Below are 25,578 nucleotides of genomic sequence, written 5' to 3' on the forward strand. Positions count from 1 at the left end.
TATAAGGTGACGTGCCACGTACATATCCAGAATGGCCTTGTTGGCTTTGGTTCCTCTCTCTTGGCTGTATCTAGTTTGGAACTGAAAAGCCATTGCAGCTCTGGTTCCTGCCAATTTTGCATGGCATGAAAATGAGAATGTACTTCCCTTCCTGGGTTTTCCCTCGTGCCGTGTGCCCTCATTAGGGTACACCTCTGAGGACAAGCTCTCTGCCTGAAATCCAGCTGTAGAGTAGCTGGGGAAGCCGGGAGTGGGTCTGAGCAGGCCAGCGATGATCACCAGTCCTTCTGGATCCTAAGTGCCCCAGGGAAGTCTTCCCTTCCCTCATTATGTTCCTCGTAACTGTCTGGCTTGTTCATTAATCCTCTGATTTATGAAAGCAATCATTCCTGATTTGGAGAAATGGAGAAAACATGTTACCCATAATGCTAACACTGGAAGAAAACCAATGTTAATATTTAGTATGTGACTTTTATTTCCTACATTGTACAAGAAACGTTCCCTGTAAACACCTTTGCTATGCTTAGTATTCCAGACTGGAGTTTGTTAATTGCCTTGTAAATTGTTTCTAGACTCACTAATTCGGTTAAGGATGGAATGTGTTCACATCTGTACCCACAAACCCACAATGGGAGCTATCATTTTTCTTCCTTTAAAGAACAACAAAAGACTTCTTAAAATGACATCTATTTGTGTGTGTGTGTGTGTGTGTGTGTGTGTGTGTGTGCATGTGTGTGTGTTGTGTTCAAGCACATGTGTTGATACATGTGTGAAGGTCAGAGGACAATTTGCAGAAGTCTGTTCCCTCTTTCTATCATGTAAATCTGAGGATTGAACTCATATCATCATAGTTGGTAGCCAAGTGCCTTTCACTTACTGAGACAGTAGTCCTCAACCTGTGGATTGTGACCCCCTTGGGGGTCAAATATCAGATATCCTGCATATCAGATATCTACATTACAATTCATAACAGTAGCAAAATTAAAGTTAAGATGTAGCAATGAAAATAATTTTATAGTAGGGGCTCACCACAGCATGAGGAACTGTATTATAGGGTTGCAGCATCAGGAAGGTTGAAACCCACTACATTAAGCCATCTTTGGGGCTCCACATTTTTCTTAATCTTTCTAAATCAAATTAATCTTGGCTTGGCTTCAACCTATTGAGAAATATTCTCATTATATTCAGGGGAGGCACTGTGCCCTTGGTTGGAGTCTTAAAGAAATTTTGGGAGCCCAGTTAGTCTGTTAAAGCTGGGTAAGGGCTCCATACTATGTGATTGCAGCTACATGGGACATATTTGTTAAACTTCCAGACTGAGCACTCAAGCGTACCATATACCTGTCTTCCATCAGGAGTCTTTTTTGCAAATGGAAGCCAGGTCTCCCCAACTTAAAGAACACGTCAGTGTCATCATCAGTGACTCTGGACTGTCATTCTCTCCTTGGTCCTGGAAGATCATCCATTCCCTTCTTCATACTGTATTAGTAACCTCCATGTCCTCCAGTTTCATTTTCAGACATTTACCTTTCAAAAGACGGAACTAGCCCACAAAGGATGCTCTGTGGACATCATGTCTGCAGCCTGGTATTCTGTCCAGGCGTATCAAAACCCTGCTACAGCAGGCAGGTGACGTTTATAGATGACAGTGTCATAGTACATTGTCAAAAGGTTGGGCAGCTCTGTTTAAAGGACAAGGACAGAGAGCCCTTTGTACTAGAGCTGTCCTGTCATCCGCTTCCTGGTTTCTGTAGGAAGGGACTTGCAGGGCCAGAGCAGAAGGCCCCACCCACCCTTGTTTGTGACCACAGTCAACTTGTTGCATGCACAGATGTCTGTGGTGGCTCTGGGCAGACTGTCTCTGGGCAGTGAGCAGTTGGCACTTCAGCCCGCACATCCCTCTGGTTTGATAATGAAATAGTGCACACAAGAGGGGAGATGTAAAAAGAGAAGATGCTTGTACTTTGCTCCACTGCTGAATCGTCAGATTTCACTCCAGACCAAACATGGATGTTTTCACAGGTGAAAAACATGAATAATGTCTGGGCACTCTGGGTGGAAGAGGGAGGAAAGTATTGATATACTAGCCTTGAGGAAACAGGGTATGGCAGAGTTTATCAGGGAAAATTCATCAAAATAAATCCTAGAGAAAAACCGTTAACCTCTGTCCAAACAAAAGAATGGAAATACTGATTTTCAGAGCTCAAGGAAAGGTAGTCAAGGAATGTCAGAGAAGTTGGAAGTTGGCATTCAGATAAAGGCTTGAACTTAAGTTCCCATCTTTCGATAGGGCCTGGAAGTTCTACGTTGCTGGAAACCTGTCATGTGTCCTGACTCCCTATAGGAAACATCTAGGAAGACACCAGGCACTCCATCTTGCGTGGGTTTATGCCTTGCTCTTGATTGACAATAGGACTCTTTTTTTTTATAAGATTTATTTATTTATTACATATACAGAAGAGGGATGCCAGATCTCATTACAGATGGTTGTGAGCCACCATGTGGTTGCTGGGAATTGAACTCAGGACCTCTGGAAGAGCAGTAGATGCTCTTAACCTCTGAGCCATCACTCCAGCCCCTGACAGTAGGACTCTTTAGTGCCTATGCCCATCTTTTATAATGAAAACAAAAGCTGGTTAATTGGCCTCCACCACCATTTCCCTGAGTCTTTAAAGCTGAGACCATCTGACAATTTCAAGATTGTTCTGGAACCGCACTTTTTTCTGACATTTATATTGCAGTTGTCATGCCCACCGATGTGCTCATTGTGTCCCCCACCTCAGCCGTCATCACAACGATGGTGCCGAGGAAACCCAAGTGGTACTGGCCAAGAGTCACAGAGGCTGTGGGAAGCAGCAGGAAGCCATAGGATGCTCAGGGCTGGCTGCTCCCAAAGGGCACCTGGCTGTGGGTCCCAGAACTCAGTTGAGAATGCCAGGTGTCTGGCCCGGAGGGCAAGGACCTCAGTGGATGCTGCCACCCACCCAGGGTGGGTGTCTGTAAGGACAGGGCCCCAGGAAGTCCAGTGTGCTTTACAGAACTCTGTATCTTCCTTCCCATCTCCAGAAGAAAGGAGCGAGAATGGGAGGCAGCTGATCACACTGTGGACTGTGGAAAGGAGTCTGTACACTAACTGAGCCTTGGGCAGGCCATCCCTAGTAACTGAATTTCCTTCAAAGATGAAGTGTTGCTGGAGCAAGGACGAAAAAGAAAAACTAATGTCCATGCTTGACTCATTACACGATAATCTCTTACTTTGTTCCTAGCGACTAGATGTTCTCTTCAGTTCAAGTGAGAATTCTGAGTTGAGAGTTTCTCAAGTGCAAGGTGTCTGATTCAGCGAAGGAGGCCATTAATGAGCACCAGGAATGAGTCATTCTGAATACATTTGCATTGTGTTTCCCAGTTCTCTGTGGCAAACTGGGCATCCATCAGGATGAAGGAAAAGTTCATTAAGGCAAGATTGATTTTTCTTTTCAAAACAGACTGCGATCTGAATACTTTGGCTAACCAGACATCCCGCTGTTCCCGACAATTAGCATATTATATAAAGCTTCGTTTCAGGTTTGTTTTTCTGGACCTCAGCATTTCAGTTTAGAGTTTAAAATGTCTGAAAATGAGAATGAAAAAACATTGATGATTATATCTTTGATTTCCTTTCCTCTTTGGCTACAGTGTTCAAATGCAACAGCATCTCTCTCTCACTCTCTCTCTCTCTCTCTCTCTCTCTCTCTCTCTCTCTCTCTCTCTCTCCCGTCTCTCCTGTCTCTCTCTCTCTCTCTCTCTCTCTCTCTCTCTCTCTCTCTCTCTCTCTCCTGTCTCTCCTGTCTCTCTCTCTCTCTCTCTCTCTCTCTCTCTCTCTCTCTCACACACACACACACACACACACACACACACACACACACACACGCACGCACGCACAGCACACTAAGTACACTAAGCACAAATATGACATCCTAGTAAAAGTGGCGGATGTTTGCAGTGCATTCACACTGACCAGCAGGTGCAGCAGTCAGTGCTGTGACAGCAAGGAGACCTTAGCATGGCCTAGCAACGTGTTTGTACAGAGCAGGTACAGTAGAATCAACAATATATAGGATGTCTCGGTAAGCTAACACCCCCCACCCACCCCCCGCCACCGCCATGACATCACTCTTTCTTCTTTGTGGTATGTATACTTTAGAGTTATGACTTTTTTTTTTTTTTTTTGGCCAAAAAGGGATTTTAAATAGCATTACATGAGCCAACTGTTACCCAATGAAGGTTATATGTTGGTCAGTTCTTGGTAGAAGGTGACCCAGAGCCAGCATCTCTGTGTCCTGGTTAAGTAACTCAACAATGAGATTCAGATCTATAAACCTACATACTGGGTTTGGGTTTCTTCATTCACTAGCAGTTCAGTGTACATAGCTTAGGCACTATTTCATTAAATGGTAAGTGTGCTTACAAAAGGACAATGATGGTTAAATGAGATTACCAGGGATGAGCCATCTGGTCCAGGGCAACAGGAACCTGAGATGACAGTTCCCTCCCCTCCTTCCCCATCATTAGGAAGAAAAATGCCTGGAAATTTAGTCTAAGAGAGAGTTATAGGTGAAGACACCAGAGAAAGCCATATGGATCCCCTTAGTCACTGCTCAGTGAGACAAAGTCCTCTTTAAGGAAGAGAACACTTTAGAAAGGGTAGTGGGTTGAGTGACTTCACTAGACAGACCACCCTGTTCTCTCATTTGTGTTTGGAGGGTTGAGGCACCTGATGGATGGGGAAGTCTGGATAAAGCTGTAACGGAATGGCAGGGACATTGTTGTCCTGGGTCACCAGCCAGGGTTATGGACTCTTGAGTGTTGCTCAGGTGGCCCAGAGAGTGTTACCATCATCCTCTGCTTCTTCTGCAGCTGGGGGTAGCTCTCAGTTCTACAACAGAGGATGCAGAGTGCATGCTGGATGACCCAGGATCCAAAAAAGCCTTCATCTTAAGCAAAATGAGGCCACAATCTTAAATCCTGTAGTCTGTCTCCCTTTTAGGAAACACTAAAATACACACACACACACACACACCCTTTTGTGTGTACATGTATATGTTTATGAGTGTACACATGGGTTCCTGTACATATGGAGGCCAGAGGTCAACATCGGGTGTTTTCTTCAGTTGCTATCTACCTTGGTTTTGTTGAGATAGGGTCTCTCACTGAACCTGAAGCTTCTGAAGCTCACCAGCTAGTTGGCCAGGCAAGTTACCAGGATCCTCCTGTCTCTACCTCCCCAGGGCTAAGATGAAGGGTGTGTACCACTGTGCCAGCTTTTACATGAGTTCTAGGGAACTCAGGTCCAAGTGTCTGTGCAGTGAGCACATTCCCAGCTGAGCCATCTCCCCAGGCCCTATGCCCTTCCTATAGTTATAATGATACTGTGAGTAATATGGGGGTTGAGTTTGTTTTGTATAGTTCTGGGGTTTAACCCCAGGCCATGCATGCTGCCTCTGAGCGGTAAAGCGGGATCTCTTTTGACTGTTGTTTTCATTGCCTCAGACTTTGCAAACCTAAGCAGTGTTCCTCTATATTTTAACCCCTCGAGTTGGCTTGATGCTGTTTGCTGAGTCTCCAGGGAATTAAGTGCTTTCCCTGGCTGCTACTCATGTTAGGAATCCGAGTAGCACAGCAACCTGGGGGTGGGGGAGTTTGGGGAGCCAACTACTAGACTTGGTGTTGGACAGTGACCATTTGCTAATGAGGCGTAGACTCTTCTGGAAACAGTGAAAGAACAAAACTGGAACTAAGGGCCAAACTAGTTGTAAGCCTCAGACCCCCTACACTGCCCCCCCACGGCCCCTACCCCCCAATCTCCTCCCCCTCCCCCAGCTGCCAGCTTGGGCAATGGGCCTGAGGCTCTCATCTGTGATCCACTAGGAGTCTGTGTTATCCCTTCTCTATGTGCTCAGCTGCATCACTTTCCTGGCCTGTTCATACTCATAGAGTAAATTCTCTGGCTCTGGGCTGGTTTCTGAGGAAAGGAATTTGATTGGTTTAGTCATGTGTAGGTGGCTATTGATTGGTCCAGTTGGAGGAGAGGGTTCACAGCCACCAGGCCTCTGCCATACTCAAAGCTCTAACTTTCCCCATCCGCCTTTAGTTTTTATTTTTTAATATTGTGGTAGTGAGGATAAATCCCAGAGCCTTAGGTATGCTTGGTGAGGCATTCAGCCACTGATCTGCCCTGAACACTACCATCTCTTCAAGTCTGCAGTTCTCTCTGGCCCTCACAGTGGCATGCTGAAGATGACCTTGAACTTCTGAGTCTTCTGCTTCCACCTCCCAAGTGCTAAGTAGTGTGACCAAGTCCACTTTATGCAGTGTTGGGGAGTGAACCCATAATTTTCTGTGTACAAGGCATGCCCTGTCTCCAGCTCTTGGTTATGCAGTTCTAGGCCCTTAAGATATACCTTATATGCTGGGTACAGGCTAAGTAGCACATTGTTTTCAATGTATCAAATCCTGGGGTATCTAATACCAGTGCCAACCATTTCTGTTATCTCAGCAGTGAGCTAGCGGCTGAGGGGAGGGTGCAGTGTTTGAGGAGATTGCTAATGCGCAGGGGTAGTTTTCAACAAGAAACTGAGTGACATAAAAATCAAGAGAAGTATACCTTTAGAACCAAAGAGTTTATATATAAGAAGCTAGAAAAAATATCAGCCTTTTCATCTCTATTTTTATATTTACTTACTACTGTGATGACCCTGAACAAGAAATAGAGATTTGATGTTTCATTTTCTTCAAGGATTATTGCCTATTGCAATGGAAAATACTAACTCATCACATGCAGCGTGCCATCCTCTGCTAGGATGGCCACAGCGGAGGCAATAAATGCAGCTGCATCGCTTAAAGGAATATTGGGTTTTGCTATTTTGCTAGGCTAAATGAGTCTCTCCTCTTCACCTCCCCACCTCTCTGGTTAGAACACATCTAGCATGAGATTCTGCTTAGTATAACTTGGAAGCTCTGCCCTTAGTGACCATAGCCACTTGTCCAAGTCCTGGTGAGGTAGACAAGTGAGATTTAGGGCTATTTCCCTGGTTGGATGATATGCTTGGTCTGATCTCAGACTGGGGACGGGGTGGGGGGGGGGAGGTTGTCATGAAGAGTATCAGTTCCCCATAATAGAAGCCAACTTCATAAAAAGTAAATTGGGAAATAATCTGCTTTGGAAACTTGCATATGAAAACAAACTTAAAGGGGCAATTTGCCTGTTAATGGCATTATTTCTGGCTCGAATCTTGGTTCATAATCTCATTGGCTTGTAATGGCTGAGTTTCATTTGGTTATGCAGGCATCTCTGGAAGGCACATCCCTGGGGGTCACAGGAGGGAAAGAATTTGTGTTTCCTTCTTTGGGAGAGTCCTGTGAGGTGTTGTGAAGTGTGGCTGTCTGGGTAATGCAATGGGAAAGAGACTATGCCATCTTTCCAAGGGTCCTCTGGTCCTATCACATATAATTGTGCCATCACTCAAGGATCGATAGCTAAGTTGTGAAGCAGGAAAGGCAACATAGTTTTCTCTTGATTTTAAAGAGAAGTAAAGAGACACAAGAAGTGTCTCTTGATTTAAAAAAAAAAAATCATAAAAAGTTTCTAGCTATCCCCAGAAGAACATGAACAAGCTCAGATCACTGGATAGCAAAGTTCCAGATCGCTGTACAGATCACACTCCCGGGAAGCCTCAGTGCCTTAGTTAAGTGCCTGGTGAACTGGCATTCTCAGGCAGCATGCAGAAATCAAGGGATGGAATAAGCCAACAAGTCTGGCTCCTGGGGATGGCCTGGACCCCACTGCCACCCCACCAGTTCCTTTGGCATCTTAGTTAGAGCAAAGGCACCTGCATGGTCCTTGTAGATCACTTTGCTTCCCAGAAGGTGCCTGGAGCCATGTGATGCAGGTCAGCATTGGCCAGGGGAAATGGGAAGGTTGAGACACTATGCCCATTTCTCACAGTTCCCCAAGTTCCCTAGCTCCTCCTCCTCTCTGCCCTAGGCCCTGTGTTATCTCCAGTCTCTATACAGCAGCCCCAGTAATCTAGAAAAACACCTTTATCCTGCTTTTACCCACATGCCTCTGCTTCTTCCACTAGTCTTGGATGGCACACTTCCTTCTATTGCCCCACCCCCTTCTCTTTTGTTTTTGTCAAGACAGGGTTGTACTGTGTACCCCTGGCTGTCCTGGATCACACTATATAGACCAAGCTGCCCTCAAACTCAGAGATCCAACTGTCTCTGCCTCCCAAGCGCTGGGAGTAAAGGCGTGCACCACCACACCCAGCCTTCTCCCTTCTCTTTAACGCATGTCTCCTTCTGGATTATAAGTACCATGAAGAAGGAAGTCATGTCTGTTTGCTGTATCATTCATTCTAGCCTTAGTCCCAAGCAGAGTGTCTGGAGCATAGTGGAGCTCTAATGGGTATTCACTGAAATATGAATGAATGTACCACACAATTCCCATTTATACTTCTATCATAATTCTCTTGGGTTATTAAATCAGGTGCTGTTTGACATCTCCCAGTGCTGACCATCCTTCTGATTTCTGGACAGTACTTACTCACTAATAGATAATGAGCATTCGACATACTTACTCCCTAGCATACCAGTCTAAACAGATAATTCACAGGGAAATTCAATTAGGCAGTGTGTGGGTGGGGTTATCAGCTGTCTTCGGATTAGAAGAGAAGATAAAAAAAACAAAGCTAGACAACTTACTAAGGGTCTTCTGTCTCAGAACAGAAATATTCAGCAATGTTATTAATATCTCCCTCAGAGCGTTAGCTTAGTGAATTTTTAAGCACATTTTTTGTTTGTTTTGTTCATTGTTTTGATTTGATTGCTTGTTGGTTTGTTTTGTTTTGTTTTTCAAGACAGGGATTCTCTGTGTAGCCCTAGCTCTTGTGGAATACCCTCCCTCCATAGCCCAGGCTGGCCTCCAACTCAGAGATCTGCCTGCCTCTGCCTTCTAAGTGCTCAGATTAAGCCATCATGCCTAGGAAAGATTGATTTCATTTACTTAATTCGCATGTATGAGTGTGTGCCTGCATGTGTATCTGTGTTTGCACCTTTTGCATACCTGATACTTGTAGAGGGAGGCCCCTGGAACTGGACTTAGAGGTGGTTGTGTGCTGCTGTGTGGTCTTGAGAACTGAACCTGGGTCCTTTGGAATAGCTGCCATTGACTCTTACTGACCTTGAGCCATTTCCCCAGCCCCTGGAATCAGGTCTTTATAGACTACTGTGAAGAACTGATTGTGTCCGGTTTACCCTGGTGCGAGCCCGGTATCTACACTGGACACCTAGAAATATGTGCAGGCTCAGCTCTTGTGCTTTAATAGTGAGACTCTGGCCAAGGTAACAGTTCTCCATCATTCTTTCCATAGGGCAGGCTTCTCCCCAACCTCCTTGAAATGGCATTTATGGGGTAGATGTCCAGTGACCACAATTCTTTTGTTTGGTTGGATTTTTTTGTTGTTGTTAGTTGGTTTTTTTTTTTTCAAGACAGGGTTTCTCTGTATAACAGACTGGCCTCAAACTCACTGAGATTCACCTGCCTCTGCCTCCTGAGTACTGGAATCAAAGGCGTGCGCCACCATTCCCCACAGACCACAATTCTTAATAGAATCATTGAGGACATTTTTTCCCCCAGGAATTTACTGACTCCGAGCATAATCCTTCTGGTGGTTTTCTTTCTGGTCACAGCTAGTATTGGAAATATTATGGCAATAATAAATACATTAATAATAATAATAATAATAATAATAATAATAATAATAATAACGCTTTTTAAAAAATGTCTCTTGCAGACAAAAAGCCCCAAGCTATCCCACAGTCCTCAACCTCCCAATCTGGGGGATCCGCTCGAGCATTTGTCGGAGACATCTGGTGACTCTTTGGAAGCCATGTCTGAGGGGGAAGTACCAAGCCCTTTCGCTAGAGGAAGTCGGACTCGAGCGAGCCTTCCCGTGGTGAGGTCAACCAACCAAACGAAAGAGAGATCCCTGGGTAAGCTTCAAAAGGCGGTTTCACCTGCCCCTTTCTAACTGCGTGTGCATGTTTTTATATTTCGGAACATTTGCCCCTGGACCCAGGTAGCAACTTAATCATACTCTGCAAACGCTGACCCTAGAAAACTTCGCAGATTTAACATTATGATAACTTCCCATCCCTGACAATTACCTGAGATAATTGGTGCCTAAGGAAGAAAGGTTTATTTGGGTTCACTCTTTCAGTCCAGTAGTCTCAACCTTCCTAATGCTGTGACCCTTTAATTCCTCATGTTGTGGTGACCACCCCACCCCACCCCAACCATAAAATTATTTTCATTGCTCCTTCACAACTGCATTTTGCTACTGTTATGAATCATAATGTAAATATCTGGTATGCAAGATACCTGACATGTGATTCCCCCAATGGGGTTGTGACCCACAGGTTGAGAACCACTGCGTTCATTGGTCCATGTTTGGCTGGCTCTGTTGCTTTGCTTTGGGGCCTGTGGGAAGGCAGTGATTCCAAAGCTGCTTACCTCTCGGCTGCCAGGAAGCAGGAAGGAGGCCTGCGTTTCTCTATCTATTGCCTTATTCCTATGAGCAGAATAGACATGCTGAAGCATGTGGTAGAACAGACATATGGCTAGGGTGCAGATGGGGAAAGGAAGGGCCAAGGGTCTCCAGTGATCTTTCTTCTACTTGGCAACACTGTCTCTGGATGCCATCACCTCCTAGGAATGCTGCAAGTTGGTTAAAAAAAGTCCTTTACCTATAGCCTTTGTGGAGAAATTTAAGATCTTAACTAAAAGGAACATCAGATTGGGCTGGTTAGTTTTATGTCAACTTGACAAAAGCTGGAATCATTGGAGAAGAGGAAGTCTCAATTAAGAAAAATGCCTCCATAAAAATCAGGCTGTAGGCAAGACTGTAGGGCAGGTTCTTAATTAGTGATTGATGTGGGAGGGCTCAGCCCATTATGAGTGCTGCCATCCCTGGGCTGATGGTCCTGGGTTCTATAAGGAAATAAGCTGAGATAATCTTGTAGAGCAAGCCAGTAAGCAGCACCCCTCCGTGGCCTCTGCATCAGCTCCTGCCTCCAGCTTCCTGCCCTGCTTGAGTTCCTGTCTTGACATCCTTCACTGATGAACAGTGATATGGATGTGTGAGCCAAACCAACCCTTTCCTTCCCAAGTTGCTTTGGTCATGTGTTTCATCCCAGCAATAGTACCCCCTAACTAGGACATGAGTGTTACACATTTGCTAAGGAATCGCCTGAAGTCCAGGCTGTTTCTGAATTGTCTAGGATTAGCAACATTAGTTATGACATTGCTAGTACTTGCTAGTGTTGATGGACAGTGGAATACCAAGAGGTATTGCCTTTACCACAGTTATATCCGGCCCCCCATCTGGGCCCCCGAATTTGGGGTTCACTTTCTATTTTCTTTTGACCTCCTTGCCTGGGGCACTGGTGTTTCGCAAGCCTCACTTGCCATGTTAAGGGTTTCACATAATGCTTGTGTTTGCAGTAAGAGGGGACAGGAAATGGATGAATATAAAAGACAACTGAATTCTGCCATGTAAAACCTAGCAAACTGTTGCTAGAAGATTATGGAGATCGGTGTAAGCTGACACCTCAATTTTGTTTCCTTGTTGCGGAGAGCAAGCAGAGAAACTGGGTTCAGAATGCATTCTAGCTGTTCAAACTAACCTCAGGCAAAACAGAACAAGGCTAGTGTTCCCTGTGTGGTTTCAGACACTACCCTAGCTACCTGAAAAGGCACATTGTATTAAAGGTGCATTATAATGAAAACATTTAAAAGTGCTTATATTATCAACACTATTAATATTCTTTTACTTTCACCCAGTCATTCTTATTGTTATTTAGTATTGTTATCATTGCTTGTGTGTATGTGTGTGTAGGATATATGTGTAAGTTCTGGTGCCCACATGCCATGGCATGCACGAGGAGATCAGAAGATAACTTTCCTGAGCCCGTTCTCTTTTTCTACCTTGTTTTAAAGGCAGGATCTCTCTTATTGTTTCCACTGGGCTGTGCTCCAGGCTAGCCTATGAGTGTCTGGACAAGCCCTCAGCTCTCTGTAGGGGTTCTGGGGTTACAGATATGTGCACAGCATGGGGGTTTTATGTGGGTTCTGAGAATCACACTCAGACCATCAGGCTTGCCTGGCAAGTACTTTTCTCTACCCGCTCAGCCATCTCTCTAGCCCTTTATTGTTTATTTCAATTGTACACATATACAAAGTACAGTAGGAGTGTGCTAATACATGTAAATGGTGCATTATGATCAAGTAAGGACACCTACCATTTTATCATTTTGTCTCTAATTAAATCTTAAATTAGGATCTGATAATTCTGTGTGCTTTGTGATGTTTTGTCCCAAGTACACAATGGGTCCTGATTGCATCGGGGTAATTAATATTTCTGTTGTCTCCATATCACCGTCTTGAGTTTGTTGCTTTCGAGTCTTTTCCTTCTTAGTATTCATAAAACATAATTGTTATTGTGAAATACAGACTGTTGTTTGCGGCTCTACACTCTATGCTGGTGAGAGGCCCTGCTGACCTCTACATTCATCCGATCTTAGTTAGTGTCTGCGCTACTGCAGCAAGCACCCTGTATCATATTTCACACTACAATGGAGCTGGCTGTGATCATGCACACCAGAAATCCCAGTACTTGGGAGTCTAAGGCGGGAAGATTTTGAGTTGGAGGCCAGTGTGTGTTCCATAGTGAATTTGAGGCCAGCTTGAACCTCACAGCAAGACCCTGCCTCAAGAACCAACCAAACAAAAAAACTTTCCTGTCCTGTTTTCATTTGCAGATACTTGTTCTTGTTTTGCAGATAAGACAAGAAGGGGTGTGTGTGTGTGTGTGTGTGTGTGTGTGTGTGTGTGTGTGTCACAGAGTCAGGAAGTACAAACCCTACATCCCATTACAATAACGTCTCTAGGACTCCCAGAGGCTGGCCTACAACTTGGGAGCACACTGCTCAGGCCAGAGTGAAGATGTCAGGCAGGGCCTTCCTATAGCCACCAGCCTGCAGCTGTCACCTGCATCAAAGAGCCTTGTGACTTCTTAGCCACAGTCACCCTTGAGGCAGAAGCCAGGCTGGGAGTGGAATTTCTCCTTTGTGCTTTGCAGGAAATGGTGTTTGGGGGGGGGGGGGGGGGGAGGTGGTTAGGGTCAGGTCTCTGTGAAGGTTGCCCCTGCTTTGCCAAATAAAGTAAAGATAAGAAGCTCCTATGTGCCTTCCCCCATCCCTGGGAACCTGAGCCTGCTGGATAATGGACCCTTTGTCTTCAAGGGAGGAATTTCCTCTGGCTGCCTCACAGCTGGCCTTGCAGGTGGATACCTGCCCAGCACAGGAACCCAGCCTCCGGTAGAGAGAGAAGAGCTAGGAAGCGGTGACAAGAAATTACTGAGGGGACATTTCTGGTTGGCTGCGCTTCTGCAAAGTGCTCAGCCTGAATTTAAAGCCAATCTTGCTGTAAAGTGCCTATAAACACATAGTCACAGCAAATTAAGGCTATTCAGTATTCGAGAGGTTCAATTCAGTTACCTCAATAAGGGGCATTTAACTTGTGAATTTTTCAACTTCCGGAGAGGAACAAAGGAACACAGGGACAGGAGATGAGAACATGAAAAGTTTGCCAAAAGGGAGGCTACCTGTGGCTTTAGATAATGAGGGTGTTGAACCAGCAATGTTACTGCTGCCCTTGAGTGCCTCCTTGTGGCCAACTTGGGAATTTCTCTGGGATGCACCTGGTGCCCAGGGAGCAATTGGCTAGGGTTGATGAGGCCATGGAATGAAGGGGAAAATGTGAGTCACCAGGAGTCTACAAACACAATCTCCTTTTCAAGGCTATTACTCGGCCTTGCCTTTAAGGAAATCCCCTTATGCCTGATCATATTTAACTCAGACACACAGAGGACTGGTCCCCAGACACCCCTTCTCCAGTGCCACAAACAGTTAGTCGTGCAGCTATGAACCCGCCAAAACTCAGAGGTATGACCTTGTAAACCCACTGTTGGTTCCGTTTGAAAGCCCTGTGTCTTTGGGTATCTCTATGTTGTCATTTTGTTCTGAGTTGAGAATTTTAATATAGCCCCTGAATATATCCTCATCTAGATCAGTGGTTCTCAGCCTGTGGGTCGTGACCATCAGAAAACACACATTTCCCATGGTCTTAAGAACTGAGACACCGCTAAGTAGCAAACTCACAGTTATGAAGTAACAACGAAAATAATTTTGTGGTTGAGGTCACCACACCATGAGGAGCTGTATTAAAGGGTCGCAACATTAGGAAGGCTGAGAATCACTGCTCTAGATGTATCCATTGACCTTGACCTTTATTTATAATTTTGATCATTTGCTCATCATAGACTTCTCTTCCCCACCCCCCCCCCCCCCACTTAATCAAGAACTTTAGGCCAGGAATGATGATACAGCTGACAGGCTACCCCTGCTGTGCCATTATCACCTGCAGCCCCTAGCTGGCACTAGAGCTCACTCTTACTGTTATACATATTATGAGGTTAGACATGCAACGAGGAACCACCATTGTAATGTAAAGTATTTTCTGTGCCTCAAAGATCTTCTGCATTCTGCCCATTTATCCTTCATTCCCCACTAACTTCCGACCACAAGTGAGCGTTCCTTTTACCATTGGAGTATTTGTATCTTTTCTAGAATGTCTGACAGTTAGTGAGACTGTTTGGTGTTGTGAAATATTAATTGAAGATGTGTTACATTCATTTATGTTATGGAATATTTATGTAATGATGCAAAGATGTGTTGGATTCTTTTATGTTGCATTTGTTTAACTCTGTGAAGCTGTGTTACTTTGCCTGTCTAAAACACCTGATTGGTCTAATAAAGAGCTGAATGGCCAATAGCTCGGCAGGAGAGGGCTGGCAGGCAGAGAGAATAAATAGGATCGAGAAAAGAAGGGTCCAGCCACACAGCCTCACAGCCAGACACAGAATAAGAAGGAAAGAAAAGATATACAGAAATAAGGAAAGGTGGAAGCCCAGAAGCAAAAGGTAGATGGGATAATTTAAGTTAAGAAAATCTGGCAAGATACAAGTCCAACTAAGGCCAGGCATTCATAAGTAATAATGTCTCCATGTGTATTTATTTGGGAGCTGGGTGGCGGGCCCCCAAAGAGCAAAGAGTAAAAACAACTAGTTTGGCCCTTTTAGATTGACAGCTTAGTAGTACACATTTAAGTTTCTCCCATTTCTTTTGGTGACTAAAGTTCATTTCCTTTTAGCACTGAACAATATTCCATCATCTAGATCTGTCAGTTTGTCTGTTCACCCTCTCAAAGGCATCTTGGTTGATTTCAAGTGTGAATGGTTATGAATAACACTTCGGAGAAAAATCTGTGTGTAGATTTCTTTGAGTAAATTCCAGATAACAGGATTACGGATTATATGGGAAGTTTTGTTGTTGTTGTTGTTGTTGTTGTTGTTGTTGTTGTTGTTGTTTGTTTGTTTGTTTAAATTCAGCTTCATTGTGATCCCTTTAAGGGGCAGGGGTAACTCTGCCAAGATTCACTTTTATGTCTGTGTGTATACACATATGTACGTGAGTGCAGTTGCCTACAGAGGCCAGAAGAGGAGGTCAGATACTCAGGGCTGAAACTGTCACTGGAAACCAAATCCAGGTCCTCTGCGAGAGCAGGATGCTCTTTCAACTGCTGAGCCATCTCTCCAGCTCCCACTCCATCTTTACTTTGAGTTTCCAAAACATTAGATCAAAGTATTACTTACAGTAATTCCTGGGGTATTTGTAGAGACCCTGACCTATGCACTAGAGGCTGTAACTCAGAGATTTTATACCGTTGCCTCCCCAGATGTCACCCAGGAATGTGAGATACCGTTGCTGCCTGCCCCTGGCCACAGAGCATGGAATGGGACGCTGTCCTGCTTACTCTTCCATTGCTATGACAAAATACTATGACCAAAGGCAACTTACACAAGGAAGAGTGTATTTTGGCTTCTGGTTCCAGAGGGAGAATCTATAATGGCAGAGGGCCACGGCAGCAGGGAGCCCGAATAGGAAACCAAGAGGTCACATCTCAACCGCACACAGGAAGCAGAGAGTAACCTGGAAGTGGGAGAGACTATACACTTTCAGAGCCTACCCCTAGCTATACACTTCCTTCAGCAAAGCTCAACATTCTAGTTCTAAAAGTTCCATAACCTCCCCAAGCAGCTGGAGACCACCAACTGGGGACTGAGTGATCCAGTACAGGAGCCCTCAAGGGGTGGGGATGGCCAATGCTTTTCACTCAAAATTCCACAGGCTGAGTGGGGAAACCTGTTCTGGCTTACACTTCTATATGTAGCACAATTTGTCACTCTGGTCCTTCTCAGGCTGTGCTATATGGAGGCTTGGCACCCTGACGGTGGAGTCTGAACTGGATAGACCTCAAACTCCACCCCTCAAATGGAGAAGAGGAAGCCTTCACACATTTGCTTGAAGAGAAAACTACCAAGTTTATAATTATTCTATATGAATAATCTTTGGTTTCTATCGCTTCTGTGTATTTCCAGAGTGGGAGGAATTTTGAGGGGTTAACCATGGCCCATTCTGCCAGGGGCTCCTAGCAAATGTATTTGGAGAGGAATTGAAAGCAATAAGACATACATGACATACATAAGTGCATGTGTGTGTATTAACTATGTATGTTCAGGTAGCCATAAATGTAAGCTCTTCTTTGTATTTGCTAGTTCTGAGTCCTCTGATAGAGCCATCTTCACACCAGAATTCTTACAGGACTGTGGGTGTAGCTCAGTAGTATAGTATTTGTCTAACATGTCCAAGGCCCTAGGTTCAATCCCAGCCCTAAAATAAGAGCCTTTGAAAAAACTGAATTGTATCTATGCTAACTGTGCACAGCCTTTCTTTTCCTTATCACCATTCTCTAAACAGTACAATAATTATTTAGGTAGATTTTAAGTTCTGTTAGATATTCAGACCAATCTAGAGATGTCTGCAAGTCGGGGGATGTGTGTGCATTATATGCAGCTACTATGAGATTATTCATAAGGGATTAGAGCATCCGGACTGTGGTGTCTCGTGAGATCTGGGCTGTAGTCCCCTGTAGATGCTGAGGGATGAAGGATGAGAACTTCTCATTTGAGAGAGCCAGACACAGCCAGATGCTGCTAAGCCAGGCCCTTCCTAATGCTGAGGCTGGCAGAGCGGCAGCGACAAGGAAGAAATGTACCCAGGATCTCTGATTTATTGCACATCCAGGTGCCCATGTCCTCATCCCACCTCCCTTCCATCAGGTGCGGTGTTCCAAACCTCCTCCTGCCATCTCAGTAAACACTCCATGAAGTACCCCACACAACTGACGCCATTTCCCCTTGACCCTTTTCGGTGGAAAGAGAGAGGTTTAAGAGAAAGTCAGTCTTCCCAAATGTGAAAACCACTTTCCAGTAGAGTTGTTTTTTAAATCATTTCCATGAAAAATCACCCCCACTGATATTAGGTCTGCAGGCTTAATGATGGAGTAGTGTCCTTTTAATCATGGTGCCTGTCTGGAATGCAGCCTCAAGTAGGGCTGGTGTCTGGCTGCTCCTTTGTTGGCCTTCGGGGAAAGGGTAGCCACAAGATGTTCCCACCCCTCTGTGCGCCCTCAGGAATTTGCAAATGAAACTCATGAAAACAAGAACAACAGCAACAACTTCCTTCTGATGCAGCCAGGTTTTGGAGGGTTGGCCACACTCCAAAGGCACAGCCTTAGAGAAGCCCTGGCTAAGCAGTTCAGCAGAGGTCTTGTGTTGTAGAATATTATTTTAAGGTGTGTTACTTTTGTTCATGTTGCACTTGTTTAACCCTATGAAGCTGTGTTGCTGTGCCTGTCTAAAACACCTGATGGTCTAAAAAGGAGCTGAACAGCTAATAGCAAGGCAGGAGAAAGAATAGGCAGAGCTTGGCAGACAGAGAATAAATAGAAGGAGAAATCTAGGAGGAGAAGGAAGAAGTAGCCAGAGAAGGAGGAGGACTCCAAGGACTAGTCGCCCAGCTGCACAGCCAGCCATGGAGTAAGACACAAAGAAAGGTATACAGGAAGAGAAAAGGAAAAGCCCAGAGGCAAAAGGTAGACATGGATAATTTAAGTTAAGAAAAGCTGGCAAGAAACAAGCCAAGCTAAGGCCGGACATTCATAATTAAGAATAAGCCTCTGTGTGTAATTTATTTGGGTGCTGGGTGGCGGGCCTCCAAAGAGGCAAAGAGTAAGGAAACAACCAACAACTGTCCTGCCATGTTTGTAAACAGACTAAAAAGGCAAAAACTTTTTGTTTGTTGTTTTTTCGAGACAGGGTTTCTCTGTGTAGTTTTGGTGCCTGTCCTGGATCTCGCTCTGTAGACCAGGCTGACCTCAAACTCACAGAGATCCGTCTGGCTCTGCCTCCTGAGTTCTGGGATTAAAGGTGTGTGCTACGCCCGCTGCTGCCGCCCAGCTGCTGCCACCCAGCTGCAAAAACAATTTTAAACAATGTGGAAGGGTTTAGGTCAGATGAAGGACCAAATGCACCTCAAGGGGGTGGATGGCTGAGTTTGTGGATGTTCTTGTACTCCAGAGCATTGATTTTGATGGTGATCACTCCCTGCAGGGATTTAAGGAAAAGAGGCCCGTGGCCGTCAGAGCCATGCTGCCCTGGGTACCTGCAGGACTGGGTAGCAGGTGAAAGCAGAGGGTTGAGAAACACCCACCTCCATTGGTCTGAGTCTTCTGCTTTGTTTGAAGCAAAGACAAGTCTTTGTTGCTCACTACTGTACATACCATACATACCAGCTAGCCTTCAAGCGATGGGGTTCTCCTCTGCTTCCCATCTCCCCATGAGAGCACTGGAATTATATAGATGTATACTACTGCCTACAGCCTTTCCATGGGTCCTGGGGATTTGAATTCAGATCCTCACACTTGCATGACTAGTGATTTGCCCACTGAGCTATCACCTTGGAGCCAAATATATATAGCATTTTGTTTTGTTTTGTTTGTTTGTTTGTTTTTCAGAGCTGAGGACCAAACCCAGGGCAAGGCAAGCACTCTACCACTGAGCTAAATCCCCAACCCAAGTATATCATTTTTGACCTTTGTTTTCCCACGTTCTGTAGGTGATCGCCATGCAGTGTCATGCTGGGCTGGAGAGATGGCTCAGCGGTTCAGAGCACATGCTGTTCTCTTTTCAGAAGAGCAGCTGCAGTTCCCAACATGGATGGGCACCCCAGTACTTGTTTACACCCCTCACACAGAAACATGTGAATTACACGTAATTAAAAATAATACACATTTAAAAGCAATGAAATGCTGTAAAAACAGAAAATTTAAAAAGAGGGCTTTTGGGCAGATTGATAGGTTTGGATATATCTTTAATCATTTTAGGGCACCATTAAAGCAAGTCTCGGAGTGTTTCCTGCAGCGTCAGGTTTAGTGTCCTGGCCTGATTGGCTTGGTTGGTGGCTATGGTGAGGGTATCAGTCATACACTCCTCCCAGCTTCCCAGTCTGTGCCTGCTCTGTTACTGAGGCTGGAAAGTGGGCTGTCCCAGCACACTGTGCATACTTGGATCTGCGTGGTGGGTAGCACAGTAGCTGAGCATGGTTTCAGGTTTCCTTAGAACCCCCTACCAGTGTCCCCATACATTTACTGGCATGGTTGGGAGTCCATGTACAGGGCTACCATTTTTATAGCACTGAGGATCTGGTGTGGCCAGGTACTGTGACAGTACTGGCAGTTCCTGATAGAACCAGGATGGCCTTAGAGTAGCACCTGCCTGGGGTGACCGGTTGTTTTGGCAGATTCAGCTGTAGCCAGGTTCTACTGAGAAAATCGAATTCAGCGTTACTGTAAGCCATTAATATGCCTGTACTGGCCTCAAACTAGCAAAAGATTCGGTTGTTTGCACTTGCGTGCTGACTGGTTTTTCTCTAGTTACATATTGTGTTGCTATAGCAACTTCATTGCAGGAACTGTGAAAGTACTGTTAGGTACAGACTGATTCCATCTAGAGGCAGGTTCGTGAACTGCAAGTGGGTTCAGTAGCAGTTGAAGGGGCTTACAGAAACTGCAGTTTCATGAATTGAGCTAAGGCTAAATAAAATATAAAGTAAAATAAGGTAATTAAAATAAAGTGAAAATCTACACACAGCCTAAGACACATTAAATAGACTGGGATATGTACCAAGAAGAAATGAAAGAGAAGTTATAAAGTGACATATTTCCTCTCTAAAACAAGCTGCTTTAAATGAACACAAATAGTGGCTCTTTCTCAACCCGAACTGGGATATCTTTGTCGAAACTTTCCCTTTATGGCTTGGGGATCGATGCAGATGAGGAGGCAGAAAGAGTGTCAGAACCAGGATGACTCCAAGAAACAGCATCTTCCAGACACAGCAGAGCTGATGCCCATTTGGACTCAGAGTCTGTAATATCATGCACAAGACCTATATGGGTGCCATTTAGACATAAGCCCAGCACAGAGAAGAAATGGTAGACACAAAGCCCCACCCCTAAGAATCTATTTGTAATCTAGACCTGCTGGGAAAGGGAAAATTGTTTTTTCTCCAAGTGTCCTTGGGCATATAAACCACACTCCAGGCCAGGCCCTATACCCAGGAGGAACTGGCCAACACAAAATGGACTCTGGTTTGTTTGGGGTTTTTTGTACCCTTTTTGATTTGTGTTATTGTTTTGCTTGTTTGATTTTTTTTATTTTTTGTTTTGGAGAGAGAGAATATGAAATTATGTGGGGAAAATCTGGGAGGAGTTGGGAGAGGAAAGAATATGATCAAAATATATTGTATGAAAGAGTTTCAAAGAAAAACGTTGTGTTGGGTCTTGGTTTTCTTACAGTTGATAAAAGGAATATCCTGAAAGGCTTTTATAAACTGAATCAATCTTTTATAAAATGTGGATTTGGGCCCTGCAGTTCATTTCAGACAGGACTGTTTCAGAACTGTCATCCATGATGATATAAGAGGTTTAGCCCATCTCTGCTGTGTGAGCTAATATTTTTACATATGAGATGAACGAAACATGGAAAAGTTTCTGCAAATGACCCACTTGCACCCAGTTCAACTCCAGGAATGCTTGTAAGAAACTGCACAGTTACGTGATGCATTTGTTCTTAAACAGCCAAGACATGGCGGCACTTGAGAGGCAGAGGCAGAAGCATCTCTTTTGTGAGTTCTAGGTCAGCCATGGCTACACAGTGAGGCTTTGTCTCAAAGAAAATACAATTAGATATCATTAGAAATCTCAAGCTGTTAAAGTCCTTGGGTTGAAACCCTAGAATCGATGTTTCAGATTTCAAAGTAATTATTCAGTCAGCATAGACCTGGTTCTAGGCCTTCTGTAATTTGAATGTGCAATATCCCCACAGAAGCACCTGTGTTTGGACATGTGATTTTCTGCTGTTGGTGCTAATTGGGAAGTTTGTGAAATCTTTAGAAGATGGAAGAAATGGGTCCCTGGAGGCATGGCTGAGGCTTCATAGCCCTGCCTCTACCCCGCCCCCTGACACACACACACACACACACACACACACACACACTGCCTCCTGTGTGTGATTCACTGTGACTGACCAGCTTTCTGCCTCTGCTGGCATGCTTTTTCTGCCATGATGGACTATCTCCTTCAGGAACTATAAACCATGACAAACCTTTTCACTCTTAAGTTGCCTTAAGAGTGTCTTATCACACCAACAGTAAAGAAACCAAGACCATGTCTTTTACCAAGGTCTTCTATGGTAGCTTTGTAAGCAAAGTATGCTGGGAAATGCAGTGACCATGGTGAACAGTTTTGGTTGATGCCAGGGGTGTGAGCCCTCCTTTAGAATGCCAGTGGGCCACAAATGAGGGGCATGTTAGCCATGAGCATTGAGAAGGCTCCTGGGGAAGACTCAGGTCGCCTGTGTTATTTTTTTGCCTTTGCAGCTAGGGTGTTGGTAAGCCTGGATTGTAGGTCACCGTTTTATAAAGTTTACATGAAACTTTTCAGTGTTGAAGATGGAGGCACAGGATTGAAATAAATGAAAAGTGACAGATTTCCAAACTTTTTAGGGGGGAAAAAATCCTTCCAGGACCTTCCAGGAGGTCAGTATGAAATACTCCTTCTTCTGTATCACAGCCAGGAAGCCCCATCCTAGCCCAGATCCCTGCCCATGTTTTTTGTTTTTTGTTTGTTTTCTGATGTGAAAAATATTCTCTTAAAACAGAATCCTCCAGTTTCAAAGACAACATGGAAGCCAGCAATGCAAATGTTTTACGTTATTTATACTTCTATATCCAAAATAGATTTGACTTGACTTAATCAAAAACAATAAAATTATAAGAACCATTTAAACAAGTACTTTCTCCAAGTAGCAGTTGAATGTAATACGTGTGCCAGGAAATTAAGATCAGCATAATTGCTGGAACTTTAACCAAGATGAAAAAGCAGACAAAAGGAGAAATGTGGTGAGCTAAATCGAGTTCATCATTTCAGAAAAGTTCTGCCCGCTCATTAGGGTAAAAGCATTTTAAAGCATTACGATAAAAAATAACAATAATATGTTAATGTTCTTGACATCCCTTTATGCGGTAGTTGTATTTCAGTGATTTCTTTGAAAAGTTTGTTTGTTTGTTTTTTATGAAAGGGTTTTATGCTAAAAATTGAAGCTCAAATGACATGATATATCACACTGTCCAAAAGGTGTGACTTGGGGGCTATAGGTTTCTGGGGAATCTCATTTGATGACTCAAGAGTCATGTAGAAGCTGATTGGTGCTGGGCTATCAGTATGAATTGCTGTATCAGGGAAAGGCACTCCAGTTGGAGAACAATACTTTGGAGACATGTTCCTGTTGAATTCCAGTGTGTCAAAAGAAAGTGAAAAAGGGAATCTCTCTGTTGAGACAGAGTCTTGTGTCTCAGGCTGACCTTGCACTTACATGGAGGATAACCTTAAACTCCATATCTTGAGATTACAGGCGTGTGCCACCATACATTTTGACTATATTTTTTGGTGTTGTTTTTTATTTTTAATTATTTATTTTGTTTGTTTGAGACAGGGTTTCTCTGTATAGCTTTGAAGCCTTTCCTGGAACTCATTCTGTAGCCCAGGCTGGCCTCAAACTCACAGAGATCCGCCTGCCTCTGCCTCCTAAGTGCTAGCTAGTATTATAGGCATGCACCACTGCCATCTGGCTTTGGTTTTGTTTCTGCGGACATGTGTATCTGTGCCCCACATATGTGCAGTACCCTAGGAGGCCACAAGAGGGTGGTGGACCAGTTTAATGGGACACAAGTTAGCAGAGGGTTGTGAGCCACTATGTAGATGCTGAGAATTGAAACCCAGTCCTCTGGAAAACCAACCAGTGCTCTTTACCACTGGACTATCTCTAGTCCCTTGAATATGTTCTAAGAATACCGACAGCAAGCCTCAGTTCCCTTCACTGGTGGCATTGGCAGTATCTAGATTAAGATGTTATATTTAATCCCAGCTCTCAGTGGGCAGAGGCAGGTGGATCTCTGTTGAGTTCAAGGTCAGCCTGGTCTACAGAGTGAGTTCTAGGACAGCCAGGGCTCCACAGAGAAACCCTGTCTTGAACCTCCCCGCCCAACACCCCACCCCCCAAAAAGATGTTGTATTCTCAGCTGCTCTGCAATGGTCTAGGTAGAGTAAGAGACATGAGTGAATGTTCATGGAATCCTCACAGAGGGAGAGTCAGCTCTTTGGTTCCCTTCGCTTCCCTTCGCCAGGGCAGCTCGATCCGAACTGCAGTCACTGCTCATTATCTTCCTGAATGCAAGATTAATTGTAGCTGCTTCTTTCCATTAAAAAATTATCTTCGTTTGTCCTTGCCAATTTCACACATGTCTATAATGCACTCTGCTTATTCTCTCCTCCCACTCGCATGCTAATCCCTCTCTCAGATTCACGACTTCTGATTTGGTTTTGTGACCCAATTCATTTAACCAGAGCCAGTCTGTGTGTATGGCCATCAAATTGGAACTATACATTGGGCCCTGGTGGCATCAATAGTGCACACATTTTTTTCTTTTAATGAAAAGTTCCTTCTCAAGCTCCTTTGTTTTCTGAAAGCTGGCTTTCAAATGAGACCTTTTATGTTCTTCTAACTCCGTAAGAGTTTCCACATGTACTTTCACACTAGCTTAAAGACTATTTATTCTGTGCAATACTAGAAATACCGCTGTGCTGCGTGCCTGCCTTATGTCACACACCCCAGCAGATCCTCCTCCTCGAGGCTCTCATCCTGGCAGTGGCATCCAGCAGGCTGCCAGGTGACACCAGGAAACAGCTTTTTGGCAGGTTCTCATATTTCAGGTGGTGTGCTAAGAACACAGGAAGGCACACGTTCCGCATGACTGCGGAGTCCATGTGTGTCTCCATAAGCAAAGGGGCTGCTGAAGGTCTCTGGTCTACTTTCCATTCAGATTTTTTTCCAGTGAGCATCGTGGTGTGGAATTGAGATGAAACAGGCCTTGGGTCTGGAGCCAAGGTCCTGTCTGGAGATTTTAGAGGGTGAGATTTCCATCTAGCATAGCTGCTTTTGAGCACAACAGCAGGTGGGTCCCCAAGCATCACATGACCCTTTTACTTTCTTGAGACTTAGGAGCTGTTGTAGGTGGAGTTAGATCCTCCCTCCCCCTTCCAGTTTTTCTGACTTAGGTCCTGTCCCCCAGAACGTCAGAACGTGACTGTCTTTGGAGTCAAAATCTATGAAGAAGTAGGTAAGTTAGAATGAGGCTATAAAGGTGGGTCCTAGTCCAGTATGACTGGCGTCTTCCTCAGAAGAGCAAAATGGGATGTGGCTATCTTCAGAGTCAAGACTCTAGGAAGAAAGGGGGAGAAGGCAGCCATTTCTGATCCAAAGGAGAAGGGAAGCAGAGCTGGTCTTGAACTATGCGAAGATATATTTCTGCAGTTCAAGCTCCACAGTTTGCTCTTTGGAGCAGAAGCTAACAGGGCTCAGGCCAGTCTCTCCTGCCTGCCCCCTCTCCTCAACAGCCCAGAGTTTCCATAAGCATAGTGTCTCTTTCTTCCAGACACTGAGATTATGCTTGTTGAGCGTTCCCCTTGTTTCCGACCCAGCTTCTCCCACGCTTGCAGAATGCCTCAGCCTGGTGTTTCAATGCAGCCCAGGAAAACGACAAGCCTCAGCTGCAGACTCCTTGCATTCCCACTTTTCCTTTGGCAGTTCCCAGGCTCCAGCCTCAAGCTCAGCAAGCACACGTTGGCATCCACATGACTCAACTGTGTCCCATCAGGGCAAGCCCTTGTTTTCATCCTGTCGGGTTTTGAGTTCTCAATAGTTAGAAAATGTCATTAAAAATTATATTCCCTCCAACTTTTCCACTTTCAAACTTTCCTGAGGTGTTAATTGGCTTTAAGACATCTCTGGCTAAATGTCTTCCAGTAATATAAAGTAATAGTAAAAATACATTTTTCTGTCCATGTCTCTCCCAAGTTTTGCCCACTCTCAATTTTCCCCCTCCATTCGTGTCTTTTATATT

At 44.6% G+C, this 25,578-nt stretch overlaps 1 protein-coding gene across 12 annotated transcripts in view; it reads left to right on the forward strand.

The window, feature by feature from the left end:
- The window catches only part of Kiaa1217 (KIAA1217 ortholog), a 496,947-nt gene that overhangs the window by 339,736 nt on the left and 131,633 nt on the right, over positions 1-25,578 (forward strand). For all 12 annotated transcript variants that reach the window (XM_036187450.1, XM_036187445.1, XM_036187452.1 and 9 more), the window contains exon 3: positions 9,834-10,032. In XM_036187450.1, coding sequence (XP_036043343.1) covers positions 9,834-10,032 — 199 coding nt within the window. The remainder of the gene's footprint in view (positions 1-9,833; positions 10,033-25,578) is intronic.

This window comes from Onychomys torridus, chromosome 5 (assembly GCF_903995425.1).
Source record: "Onychomys torridus chromosome 5, mOncTor1.1, whole genome shotgun sequence".
Lineage (NCBI taxonomy): Eukaryota > Metazoa > Chordata > Mammalia > Rodentia > Cricetidae > Onychomys > Onychomys torridus.